The sequence below is a fragment of the Plasmodium gallinaceum genome, assembly GCF_900005855.1.
Source record: "Plasmodium gallinaceum strain 8A genome assembly, contig: PGAL8A_v1_119, whole genome shotgun sequence".
NCBI classification, from domain to species: Eukaryota; Apicomplexa; class Aconoidasida; order Haemosporida; family Plasmodiidae; genus Plasmodium; species Plasmodium gallinaceum.
The window spans coordinates 64860-80293 of NW_021628276.1; the positions used below are offsets into that span (position 1 = coordinate 64860).

Consider the following 15434-nt stretch of genomic DNA (forward strand, 5'->3'; position numbering starts at 1 on the left):
CACATTAAATAATATGAAGAAATATAACAAATTAAAAAAAAAAAAAAAAAAAAAAAAAAATGATATAGATAAAATTAATAAAAGATAAAAAATATAAATAATTTTAAAAAGAATAAAATAGAAAGAAATAAAAGACAAACAAAACAATATACCTTCATTGAATAAAAGTAGAAAAAAAAAAAAAAAAAATATTCAATGAAAGACAAATATCTATTTATAAATTTATCTTTTAAATTTTTTTTAATAAATCACTTAATAAAGTTGGCTTCCATTCATAATCTTCATAAATATATATAACGTTATTATTAATATATATAGAAAAATTATTAACAGAATAAACCAAATTACCATTAATTTTACGATCATTTTTTTGTAAAAATAAAATATTATTTTCTAAACAGTATTTTTCTAAATAATTCTTTATATTCATAGTTTCATCTTCTGGATCCATATTTTTAAATTCTTTTACATTATTTTCTAGTTTGTTCATTAAATTAATATATTTCTTTTTTGAGAATTTGTAATTTTGATTTGTTTCATCTTTATAATTCATATTTTTTATATTATTTTTATGATACATCTCATATACATTAATTTTTTTTGGAACAGCGTATAAAGGAATTGGAATTTTTACTTCTTTATATAAAAAATAATAATTTAAATTGTCATCTGAGAAAATTTTTTGTTTGTCAAAATTTAAAACCTTTTCAACGGAAAATGTAATAATTTTATCTTGCATTACGTAAGTTTTTATAACATTCAATATATAAAACATAATATTTTTTATCTCGTCATTTTTCATTATATTATTTTCAAAAATTTGCTTTATTTTTTTAAATGTTTCATATATTTCTTTTTTTTTAACTGTTAAAATTTCTCTTTTTTGTTCTTCGGTAAAGTTTTGCTCTGTGTGTAATTCTGTTTTATTTGTATTTTCTTTTGTTTCATTTTTTTTTCCATAAAGAAAATTAATATCTCTTAAGTAATTACACACATATTTTGAAAAACTATAAAAAAAATACACCTTAAAAATAAAAAAAATAATATTACTATCTATACAATTATATAATGTCAATACTTTCTTAAGATCATTCAAAAATTCATCATCTGCAAAATTTATATCTTTTATGTGATATATTATCTTTTTAATAACATTTTCAAAAATCTCTTTCTTATATATATTGTTCTGAATTGAGCATTTAATCAATTTTACATAGTTTTCGGATATATTATATTTTTGCAAATATTTAAATATAAAATTTGTATAATAATTATTAATGTATGAATTAATGTCAAATTGCTTATTGATATCAAATAATATATGTAATTTATTATCTATATCCTTTAGAATATCTTCGTTAAGTTCATCTTTTTCTTTGTTTATAACATCTATCATTATTCTTTTTTTGATAAAATGAATTAATATTTTTTTATAATAATTTTTATTCAAAGCATCTTTAAAATGCTTTATATAATTATAAAATTCATTACAATTTTCTTTGAAAAATGAAACATATATTAAATTATAATATATTATAAAATCGAATTCACTTTCAACTTTATTGTATTCTATTATATTATTTTCATCAATTCCCATTAAAAGAATTTTTTTAAAATGTATTATATATTTTATGTCTTCTTCATTGTATTTACTTTCACTGTCATTATTATTATTACTATAATACAAATTTTGTTCACAATTCTCGTTATATCCTATATTTACACACAACTGGTTGTTATCCATATGTTTTTCCTTAACATTCATTTTTCCTTGATTATTATAAAAATATATTCTCAAAAATTCTAAAAAAAAATTAGACACATAACTATTTAGGCATAAAAATTCTGAATTCTCATAAATAAAAAATAAAAAAGTATACAAATCCCTAAAGAATAATTCAACATTTTTTTTTTTAACTTCAATATTTTCAATACTAATTAAATTATAAATTTCTTCTAAGTTATTTATCACTTTATATGTAGTATTATAATTAGATAGATTGTTAGATTTTTCACAGTTTTCTTTAAAATAACCACTTTTGCATAATAGTCTATATTTACTTATTAATAAGTTATTTAAATTTTCCTCAAAATTGTCATGTTCAATATCATTCGACTGATTTTTATATTCATTTATATTTTTTAAACTATTTTCATTAATTGAAATACTACCTTGAACGTTTATTAATTTTTGGTTATTTTTGCACTTAAACATATTACATTCATCAGAGCTTTCTATATAACATATATTTGTATTTTCAAAATCATTGTCATTACTTTTTACTGTATAATTTTTAATATTAAAAAGGTATTGATTAAAGGTTAAATTATTAAAAAGAAGTGGATATGATAATAAGGTATGTAAATTTAATAAATATTTATATGTTAATATATTTTTTAAAATTAATATATGTATTTCATGAATATAATTTTTATGAATATAATTTTTATAATTTTTTAATTTATTATCTGTTTCTTTTTTTTTCTTCATAGTACTAAGATAATCAACTGTTATTTTTTCAATATGTTCATTCAAATTTTTTCTTACTTCTTGTAAAATATATATATTATTGTCATTGAATTCACAATTATTACTAATCATAAATTCATTTGAATTCAACGAATGATTATATTTTAAATATGCGTTAAGCTCTGTTTTTCTTTTATTAAAGTTCCAATAACGTTTACCATTAAACTTTTTTTTCCATAAATTATTTATATCTATATTTTCATTAATAATGTAATTGTAATTTTCATTTAAATATTCATCTTCATTATCATCATAATCATAATTTTCATTTTCATTTGATTTTTCTTCTAGAAATTTTATATCTTTCTTTTTAATTTCTATAGGAACAATATTAGTTTTAATTTTATTTCCAATTCCGTCTTCATAACCCATTTTCTTTAAAATTTTAAAACCCAATCCATATTTTTCAAAAATTTTATCATTTTCTTTTAATTCAGTTAAATTATATTTTTTCAAGTTATCTTTTACAAAGTCGTTTTCTTCATTTTTTTCTTCAAAGTTAAAGTTAAAAGTAAAATGTTTAAAAACTTCATATTCCTCATAATCATCTGATTCATTATCACTAGAATTATTATGTAAATCTGTTCCTTCTGTAAATTTTTTTTTATCATTCAGAAATCCTCCACTTACAAATTTTACAGGTTTTAAGTATTCTTCTTCATTTACATTTTTAAAAATTTTGTTTTTCCTGTCACAGTCATCAAAATAATTTGAATCACTTTTTTTTTTTTTTTTTTTTAATTTTTGTTTTTCACCTATAAATGGTAAATCTTCATTAAAATAATTCATATTACCTAATTTTATAAATTTTTATTTTATATTCATCTTTTTTTAGATTATATTAAAATAAATAATTTTCATATCATTATATTAATGAATATAAATATGTACCTTTCATATATATTTTTTATTTTTCTAATGTACTTAATTATTTCATATATTTTATTATTTACAAAATAATTTTTAATCGTATTTATTTCTAAAAAAAAAAAAAAATAAATAAAATAAATAAAATAAAAACGTTCTTGATCATTGAAAGTTTTTCCTTTTTTTTAATTTTTTTTTAAATTTTTATATAAAAATTAATTTTTATGTTTTTACTAATATTCTGAAACATTTTATTTGTTCAGTTTATTAAAATAATGAAAACAGCTAAAGAAGTATATAAATAAATTGAAATACACATAAAGGAAACAAAAAATATTAAGAGTTATTTTAATTTAATTTTTTGCATTTTTAATGAGATAAAATTAAAATATATAGTAAAGGTTTTTAAATGCAAGTAGAAGAAAAAAAAAAAATGAAATAATATAAAATTATTTAAATTTTTTTAATAAAAGGAAGAATAATCTAAATAAAATATAATAAAAAAATTATCATAGAATTTACTTTGAGAAATAGTAAAATTCTATATTACTTTTGATATAAAGTGATAAAAGAAAGTAGTTACTTAAATATATTTAAAAAATTGTATAGAATACATTTTATTTTAATTTTATGTATTAATTTTGTTTTTATTTTGTTTTTACACTTGAAATAATTAAATTTTATTAATGCCTTATTTAATGAAATAAAAAAAAAACATTAATAAATCTTTGTTTCTTTTATCATAATAAGAATATAATTTCTTAAAAAAAAGTTTCATATTATATTTGTATTTATAATGAAAACCGTTGTAGTTATTTCTCAATTTTTATATAGCATTCTTAGATATTAATGTTTTTTAATTTTTTAAAGTTAAAATATTACTATAAAGGAACAAAATTAAAATACTTCTAACAATGACTTTTATAAATTTACCTCATTTTAATATCTTCATATGCTTAATGCAATGATATTATAATTTAGTGTTTAAAAACTGTTAGAAAAAATAAAAATTAGATTTCTTATTGTATTTTTATATAACATATCCTCTATTTAATTAATTTTGTGTATACCCCTTTTAAGAATATAATTGTTGTAAAATAAAAAAAAAAATATATATGGTTTAAAGAAATTACAATTAACAATAGATAAAATGGAAAAAAAAAAAAAAAAAAAAAAAATAAATAAAATGATAACACATTTTTAACAATATGTCATTTATTTTAAATATAATTAAAAGTTCTAAATTGAGTTAAGATAGAAGTGTTTTACACTTATTATAATAACAGACTTTTCACTTCTAAGCTTATAAAATTAATAGACTTAATAAAAAAAAAGATAATATTTTCATTAAAAAAAAGTATTAGCGAAAAATAAAAATGGTAATAAAAGGTAAATACATAATCTACTTAATTTACAAACATTATGTAAAAAATGTGTTTTTAAAATAGGAAAATCTATTTTATATGAATATCACAAATAAAAAAATGTAGAATATTAAAAAATTTTTTATTTAAAAATCAACAATACAAAGATACCTTTTTAATTAATATAGTACACTGTTATAAATTTTGTTGGAAATCTGAAAAAATATATTTATAAATCTATCATTTTAATTAGAATTATTATTATAACTTTGTGCGTATCTAATTGATAAATTTTTAATTATATCAACATTTATTTCTTTAAAAAGTAAATACTAAAAATTATCACGAAATTTAATTTATGTAACAAGTAAATTATGTAAAATTATTCTAAAGAAAATTTTTTTTTCTAGAAGATTTAAAATAAAAAGGTGATATTATAAATTATAAATCTGATAGAACTTAATCTAAATCTATATAATAAATTCTTTTTATTTGTTATTCAATTTTATTTAGATTATTTATTACATTATAAACTAATAAAATAATCCATATTAAAAGGTTATAATGAAGTAAGTGTTTATTCAAGTTTTTGAGAAAATCATTTTTCACTTATATTTAGCTAATTTTATTTTTTATATATTTACCTAAGTGTATAAAAGAAATACAATAAAAAGTAAAGATAGTTTATGCGTATTAATATAAAAATACAACACAGGTATAAATATACTTATATATACAAACGTTTGTTTATTTATTTTGTATATTTGTTAATGTATATTATTTTACAGAAATTTTAAATAATGAACTTAGTATTTTATAAATCTTTCTACATAAAAATAAATACTAACCATTTGTTTTTTTATACAACTGATAACATTAAAATTATAATATTTTATTAACATTTTTTTTTTCTAAGGAAAATTTTTTAAATGTTTTTATTTTTAAATTCTGTATAAAAATTCTAAATAAAATAAAAAAAAAAAAAGAACAATAAATTGCATATTGTATTATTTGTAATAATAGCATATCCTAATAAAAATTCATTAAATAAGACTTTATAGAATTATATTTTTTTTTTTTACAATAAGAAAAATATGTCTAGAAATTTTTTTTTGGTATTCCCTTTATTATTATTTTAGAAAATATCTATTGTAAAATAATTTAAAATATATCCGTAATTTCAGAATTCTAGAGATGATATATAATTATATTATTTAAATTAAATTGTAAGACTATTATTTTTTTTTAATCTTAAATTAAGATGGTTATTTTTTTTAATTTTACTTGATTCTTTAAAATATACAATTTATGTTCACTAAATAATTATATGAAAAAGATTGAAAATTTTGTGTTTGTCTATCGTTTGAATTTTTTATAAAAAATATTTGATATAGTTAACAAATTTATTTTAATATATAAATACAAGAAAAATAATACTATAATAGAAAAATAAACAGAAATATCTTATCAGAATAAAATAAAACTTTTTACATGATTTTTATTTCATCCTTTTTTTATTTTTTTTAGTGAAAATAATCATCAAAAAAAAAAAAAAAAATAATATATATATATATATATTATATTAGTATTAAATTGTATAAAAAAAATCTAAATAATTATTTAATCAAATTAGAGGTATAAATACCTTCATATTACAATATAAGCATATGTATTTTATTTACAAATTTAAAAAGTTTTAAAAAAGTTAAATAATATTTATATAAAAAAAAAAAAAAAAAAATAAAATATAGTTCATAATAATAAAATGTTAATATAAAGATTTTATATTTGTATTTCATAGTATAACATACAAAAACATAGTATTTTTTTTTATGAAAAATTCTACAAAAGAATTTATATCAATATATTATTCTTCACCTCAATATATAAACAAAATGAAATAATTTGGATATAAAAATAATATATACATTAATAATATATTAAATTTAATTATATTTAGACTTTTATTAATATTTTTAAATTATAGTCACATATGCATATACTTGGTTTTGAAACAGCATATATTACATAAAAAAAAAAATTTATAAATTAGACACATTTTTCTTCTATTTCATTTGTATTTTCTATAAATAATAAAATAAGTGTGTTAATATGTATTTATAATACTATGATTTCTTTAATTATATTTGAGTTTTATAAGGAGTAATTTAATAGAATGTTGTATATAGTACCTCGTAAAAATTCAGGAAAAAAAAAAGTATCTTATAACTTAATAAACTTCTTATTTTACAAATGGTTTCAATATGGACAAAAATGATAATCATTCTAATAAATTTTTTTTTTTTTTTTTTTTAAATGTGTTTCTCCTATTTGCATTTTTACTAGATTTATTTTTATGAATTTAAGAAATAACAGAATTAGAATTATTTAGAATTATTCTAAGATTCCATATGAATTTATAATATTCAGTATAAATAAACAAATTCTCAAAATACAAGATAAAATCTTCTATTAAAAGATCATATCTATTTATATTAAAATAATATTATTTCTATTCAACATTTATAAAATTTGAAATTTCATTTTATTTTCCTGGAATTTTTAATAGTCCAAATGTAAACAAAATTAAATGAACATTTATTTTTTAATAAAAAAATAATAATTTTAACATTGTAAAAGTTTTTATGTTTGGAATAATTGAATACAGTAATATGATATATTGAAATATAAAAATGATTCAAAATGAAATATAATCCTTCTTTTGATGAAAATAATAATACACTTTTGTGAGATAAAATGTTATCTCATAGGCATATAATAAATTTCAGATATAGAATTTTGATTTTTTCAACAGAGAAATACAGTTTAAAAAATAAAAATATTAACATTTTAAGAAGTTTAATGCTATCATCTCTTATTTTACATCTTTTTTTTTTTTTTATTCTTATACTATGTACCTACGTTGTATGATAAAAAAAAAAAATAATAAAAAATATATTTTAAGAAATTACTTTTATTTATATAAATATATTACATTTAGTATAATTTTCACAAATAGTTTTAGATTGCCTTTCTATAAATATAAAAGAGTTAGAGTAGCATTTTTCATTTAAGATATGTTTGTTTTTATATTGTTAGCTTTTTTTTTTCTTTATGATAAATTTTCTTTATTATTTATGTATTTTTAGATATAAGGAATGATTTATACTTTATATAAAGATTTTTAAACTAAAAAAAAAAATTGATTACCATCTAAATATTTTTTTTATTAATAATTTTTTAATTTTATATATAATAAAATTAGGTAGATTTATTAATGAATTTTATATTTTTCTACAATGACATTTAAATTTTATTATGCTGTATCATTTATAACACTATAATTTCTTATTTTTACATTTATCAATACTAATAGTATTTATTTTTCGTGGATATCAAATTTAACATAAATCTTCAAAATACATTCTATTTTGTAGATTTATATAATAATAAAGTAAGCAAAGTACATTATAAAATAATTTCATAAGTGTTCATTGTTTCATTTAGAAATAAGAGGATTATACAATATAAAAAGTGAAGATTTATTAAAAAAATGCATTTTTCAGAATAATAGCAATTACAAATATGTTCAATATATTTAGCAGAATATTTATATCATTATTCAAGAAATCATAAAGATTAGATTCTAAAGAATATTATCAGTAAAAGGTTTTAAATAAGTCTTTGTGAGAATAAACAATCTTGGAATATTACTTTAAGAACTATTCTTAAATATTATTAAGTTAAACATAAAAAATTTAAAAATTAGTCAGAATATTAGAAAAAATATGGTTTATAAATGAATGTATAATGATATGATTTCATAAAAGAGTTGGAAAAAAAAAAAAATTAAAATTATTCTATTTTCTGGATAACATTTTTAAGAAATTTATCCTTTTTAATTAAATTTACAATATTTATTGGTATTAATAATATCAGAAAATAATGAAATGAAAGGAAATATAATTTGTATATAAAAAAGAGTAAATTTTAAAATAGATTCATCATTAAGTAAAAAAGACTAACAAATGAAAGTTCTATTTTAATTACTCAAGAAATAAAGAGATGCACTTATGCAAGACATATAAATACATTTATTGTCATTTCAAAATAGATCCTATAAATATATGAGTATTCAGTAAATGATTAAGAAATCGTATTAACCTTATAACAAAAAGATTTAAAATTTTAAATTTTATTGATAATAATATTAAATCTTAACTTATTTTTATTTTATTTATAGACTTTTTAAGTAGATATTAAAAACTTACAAATAATATGAAACAAATTAGTATTACAATGAAACTTATAATCTAGTTTTATAAACAAAATTAATATAAAATAAAATCAAATGAATGTGAGAAGAAAATAAAGATAAAAAGTTAAAAATGGATATGTGAATAAATTTAAAAAGTTATAATTTTTATGATTCCATCACAAGGTAATATATAATAACATTCAAATAAAATTGTCATTTCTAAAATTTGATGTTGCTAAATTACAAGTTTAAAAATAAAAAATATTTTAATTTTGAATATTTTAGGATATAAATAGTTAATAGAACTAAAATTCTAGATATAAATGTAGTGAAAGAGAAAAAATTATATATAAATTAATCTCTATTACATAAAACCTTAATAATTACTTTTAACGTTTATACTTTTAATATTAATTTCTTATATTTTTTAAATCATTTAAACATAAATAGTTGACCACTACTAAATTAATCCTCTTTTGTTGTATTTAAATTTCTTTTGTTTTAACTTTCTTAAATTCATCTTTATGGATTATTTCTTCTTTATTATTTCAAATAATTATAATTATTATATACTACATGTTAATACCTAACATTTATAGATTATAAAAAAAAAATAGGATTAATTAGAATGCTCAAAATTTTATTGTTTTATATCTTAAATTATATATATATGTAATACCACATATATGTTTAATAAATTACAATTTTTTAAATTATGATAGTGTGTTAATTTCTTCTTTTATTTTTTATTTTTTTGTTCATTGTAACTAATCTTTTAACTAAATATTAAAAATTAATTTTTTAAAATTTTGCATATAAAATTATGTATTATATTGAAATATTAGTTAAAGGTATGGAAAACTTAGATATATGATGAAGGAATATGAAGGAATATTTATATTAAAAATTAGGGTATATTGTAGAATTAACATTTAAAAAAAAAAAAAATTGGTATATTATGAGAATTATCCTGTAAACATATAATAAAAAAAGGAAATTCATTTATCTTTAGGATTAATATATCTTTTATATTTTATATTATATATATTTCTGTCTTCCTTGAATAATAAAAAATGTAGAAAAAAATTTTTAATTGGAAAATAAAAAGTATTATTTTCAATTTTTCTATTGTGTTAAAATAATTTTTTTTGTGAATATAAAAATTAATTTATTTATAAATATGTAAACATATTAATATACATATTTATTTTAATAAGGATGAAAAAGAATAAAATGACAAATTATTAGACCTATTAGAAGCAGTAATAATTAGCATATATCTTTATTAATAATCAAAACAAATATTATAAAATAAATTAAAATTTATGAATATCATTTAAAATGATATAAATGCTTTTATTTTTTTTTATTTAAGAATGATAAATAAGATGTAGAAATAAAATTTTTATAAACTTTTTTAATTCGATTATTTTGTTTTATTTGTTTATTTTTTATAATTTTGAAATAATTTCATATTTTTTAATATAATGCAAAGATATATAAAAAATTAAATGATATTGAAAGAGCAATATAATATTATCTATGATACTTGTAGTATTTATATTTTTTTCTAATTCACATAAGATATTCTTAAAATTTGATAAAAGTACTACTAATTCTTTAAGAATAAAACATTGCCTCAAAGGTTTTTTGTTTATTTTAAAAGTTACTATAGATATAATGTGTTAATCATTTTTTTTTAATTCAAGTTAGAAAAGAAATAACTAAATTTAAAATATATAATGAAAATAATGTAGATAAGAAATCATCATTTGATCTTCAATATAGGGAATATTTTAGAGTAAATAATTTTATCAATATTAAAATAAAATTCAAGAAAAGCAATAATTAAATTTAGATCAATGATTTCAAGAGGTACTTTTTCAATTTTATTACAACTGGTATATTCTTATTAGAAATCAGTATTAAACTTGACAGATAATTTGAAGTAGTTTTCAAAAAATATGTATACTTTAAAATTGATATTTTCTCTTTGTATGACAATATATTATTAGCGATTGAGAAAATTATCCAAGTTAATAATATGTTCAGAATAATTTTTTACATTAATTGTATTTAGTTTTTCATGTTTGTTGTATAGTATTTTTATTAAAATTAAAATTATGTAATTAACGATTCATAATGTTCTAATAATCATTCATTGATAAGGCTATTTTTATTAGGTGAAAATAATAACAAAAAAAAATATATACTATGAGATTAACCTCATGTAAATAAGTTTTTATGTTACTTCATTATATAAATAAATATAAGGACATTTAAAATTGTTTTACAAATAAGCTTTTTTTATACATTTAAGAGGATAAAAGAAAGATAACTGAGAATATACGATGATTTTAAATGAAGATCCCAAGAATAAAAAAAAAAAAAAAAAAAAAAAAAAAAAATAAATGATTTTATTTAAACTTAAAAGCTTATATGCAAATACAATTCCTAAGTTAAATATAAATTAAGTATATTTTATTTTAATTTATAAATATAACTAGGATATCAATTATATAATTATATTAGATAAAATAATAAAAATATATATATATATTGAAATTTATACATATGAATTATATAAATTTATATGTTAAGTAATATTAAAAAGTAGTAAAATAATTAGATAATAGTAAATTATACATAAAAAAGTAGGATAAGAAACTAACCTTTTTATAAACTTTTTATTTTAAATTAGTATAGGTCATATCTGTATTTAATTGAGCAAATTTTTGATGATGTATATGTATTTGTAATATTTATTTTAAGAATTTTTATAGATTAAATACATATTTCAAGAATTAATTTAGTGCTCTAATTTACTTTTATAAAATTTACATTAATATTAATAAAAAATTTTCGTATTTTTTATTTCATGTATTATTGTCAGATTTTAGAATATTAAAATAAAAATAATAATTTGTAAAATTAATATTTTATAAAAAATATAAACTTATAATTGAGAACATAAAAAAGAATTGAATGACTTATTTATATTCTTAATAAAATTTCTAAAATATATATAAAGGAGGAAACCTAGATATACTGTGAAGATTGTTACACACGAAAAAAAAAAAGAAAAATAAAAGTTCCACACTAAGAGTACTTTTTTTCTCTCTAAATGAAATTAAAATAATTTCATTGCATTTGTTAAAATGGATATATAATTTTTTTTTCTTTAAACAACTATTGTAAATTTTCTTATAATTTTAAATAATGTATGTAGTAATAAATGAAATATTCAAAACTTTATTTTATATAAAGCTTGTTAAAATAACTATTGTTGTTCTAAAAATGTATTAACATATTATTAATTTAATAAATGAAACATTCTTTTTTTTAATTATATATAGGTGAAATATACAAATATTATTTATTTTATAAATTTAGTTGTAAGAAAATTAAATATATAGAAACATATAATACAATGTAAACCTAGAAAAATTAAAATGATTGAAAACTAAATGCTTTATAGATATGTATTAAAAAAAAAAAAAAAGAAGTTATTTTATAAAAAAATTTAGCTTTTTTATTAAAGTTTTTATTAAAAAATCATGGTTCTTCTTCTTTTTTTTTTTTTTGGTTACAATTTAAGCTGGAAAAATGATAATAAAGCTCAAAAATAGCATCCATTAAAAATAATATGAAAAATTATTCTTGAAAATACTAAATATTATAATATTTTAGTAATATAAATTTTCTTTATGAGTTTTTATTCAAACAATTTTTATTAAATATGTTATATAATTTGAAACAATTTATTTAATATATATATATATATATATATATATATATATATATATTTTAATATTAAAAAAATAATTATTTTGAATGGCATTATTAAAAAGTATATTATTATAGAGTGTTATATTATTTAAAAATATAAAGTCTATAAAAATTATTTTAATTTATATTTATCTTAATTATATATGTAATACATAACTATTTATATGTATTAATAGAATGAATAAATATTTCAAAAAAGTATGACTTATTCTTTTTTTTTAAACATATTACTAAAGGTAAATGTAAATATTAAAAATATATAATGATACAAGTTTAATGGATATATAGAATTATTTATACAATACTTTCTTATCGTTATATGAAAAATATATAAAGTTTATATATATTTATATTGTTTGGGTATTTGATATATATTAAAAGTTCAATTCACTTTTTAAAAATAACTTATTGTGATTTCATTAACAATAGGGAAAATATAAGAAGAAATGTCTACTATTTTTTTAACTTTTTTCTTTTATCTATATATTTTGTTTAGAAAAGGATAAATTGTGAATATTTAATTCTATATATATATATATACTATTATTTTTTTTATAAAAAACTAAAAATTAAATAAAATACTATCTCATGTATATTTATGCATATAATAATGAAAAAAATTGATAGATATTTTCTGTCCTAAGTAGAAAAAGGTAATAATTTAAAAAAAAATTTTTTCGAAAATACTTTATTACTAGAAGAGTGGAAAAATAATAAAAGTAAAAAATCATTTTTTCCGTTCATAGAATTACAAATAGATATATTCATGTGATTTATATAATTATTTATATAAAAATAATTAAAGAGATAAAATATATTTTCTCCTTATTTTTTTTTTGAACAAGTGTATTTTGATAAAAGATAATTTTTTTACATATTTATGGAAGTATAACAATATACACAAATTAATAAAGTTGAAAGAGTATAATTAAAATTATCAATTTTATAAAAATTTCTATATATGAATATAATTATATTTTCGTAAATTTTAAATATTTATATTTTAAGAAGTTTAATATATACTTAAATAAATTCAAATATAAAACATATTACTTTATAGAAGTATGCATTTCTATATATTTTTAATTAGGTATATGAAAATATTTATATTCTATATATATAATTTAAAAAAACTTTATATAGTTATTTCATATATTATATATAATTGATAATGGTAAAATAGTTTTAGCTAATAAAATAATTTATCATAAAAATGTGGAATAAATTTTTATTAAATGTGTATTTAAAAAAATATATATATATATTTGTATTACTAACGTTTGTATTTATTTTAATTATAAATAACATATATAAATATTATACCAAAATTAAGAAAAAAATTTTATTGGTACCATAATGATTATTTTTTTAAAGTTTTATACAAAGTTCTTTTTCAACATTTAATTAAAAAAAATCGCCTAATTTTTTTATTCGTAAAACTTAAGTTTATCTTTGTGATAATTTCTTAAAATTATTTACTAGTTTTTCTTTGTATTGTTCAACATACTTATAATTTAATGAAAATTCAATAATTTTATAAAAATATTGAAAAAAAAAAAAAAGTAAAGAATATAATAATGGAATAAGTTTACAAAAGCGAAAGATAATTTTTTTTATTGTAAGTATAATAAAAATATTAATAATGAATATTGTAAGTATAATAAATTTATTAATAATGAATATTGTAAGTATAATAAATTTATTAATAATGAAATATACTATGTTGAAGCATTATTTTGTTTATTTTAGGACGTTTAATAGTATATTGATCTTAATAATGCATGTACATGTAAATACACTGAAAAATGTTTTATATTTAAGTTTTATATTTACATAAATTATTACATATGTCATACTATTAAATACTTCATAAGTTGTAGAAAATGTAGGATATGTATATAAAATACTTAAAAATTAAAAATTTTAAAACAAAATAATAAAAATGCAAAATAAAATCTATAAGAATTGACATTCGATATAAATAATAATATAAAATGCGTATATACAAGCTAGATAATCGTTAGAAAAGTTCAATTTTTGCTAGATAATATTATTGAATTTATTCTTCTATATATATTATTATTAAAGTTATCATAAGAAATTTTTTTTAAATAAAATATAATTTATTTAAAATAAATGTATAACATTGGATATAATTTTTATAATTCAAAAGGAAGAAGGAAGTTAAATATTAAAGTTAAATAACATTTACTTATAAGTTTAGTAGTTTTAATTTATTTGAAATTGTTTTAAAAGTTATGATTAATAAACCATTATATTAAAATTTATTCTTCATAAGGAGGAATAAGTTTTAGTAATTTTTATTGTTATTTATGTATAATTATTGCATAAATAACGTTAAAGTAAGGTATTTCTGTTCAATTAAATACTTGTTGATTGAGAAATAACAAAGAAGCATCACAATTAGTAAAATTAAATCTTCTTAATTTTACATTTAATTGGATGCAATAATTTTTTACATAAAATTATAATGTATATAAAATATAATTTTATGTTAAAAAAAGTAATATAATAAAACATCAATAGTAAATTAACAATAATGTTAATAAAACAATAAATAAATAAATATATTATTATTAATACTTACTATATATAAAGAGAATAT

The 15434-nt window shown here is 15.4% G+C and overlaps 1 protein-coding gene across 1 annotated transcript; it reads right to left on the reverse strand.

The window, feature by feature from the left end:
- Positions 1–229: 229 nt before the first annotated feature.
- Positions 230–3319, reverse strand: PGAL8A_00415500 (conserved Plasmodium protein, unknown function; the record flags this gene model as incomplete). The annotated part of the gene is made up of 1 exon (XM_028672871.1): positions 230–3319. The coding sequence occupies one exon, from the start codon at positions 3317–3319 to the stop codon at positions 230–232; it is 3090 nt and encodes a 1029-aa protein (XP_028529380.1).
- Between the last annotated feature and the right edge of the window lie 12115 nt (positions 3320–15434).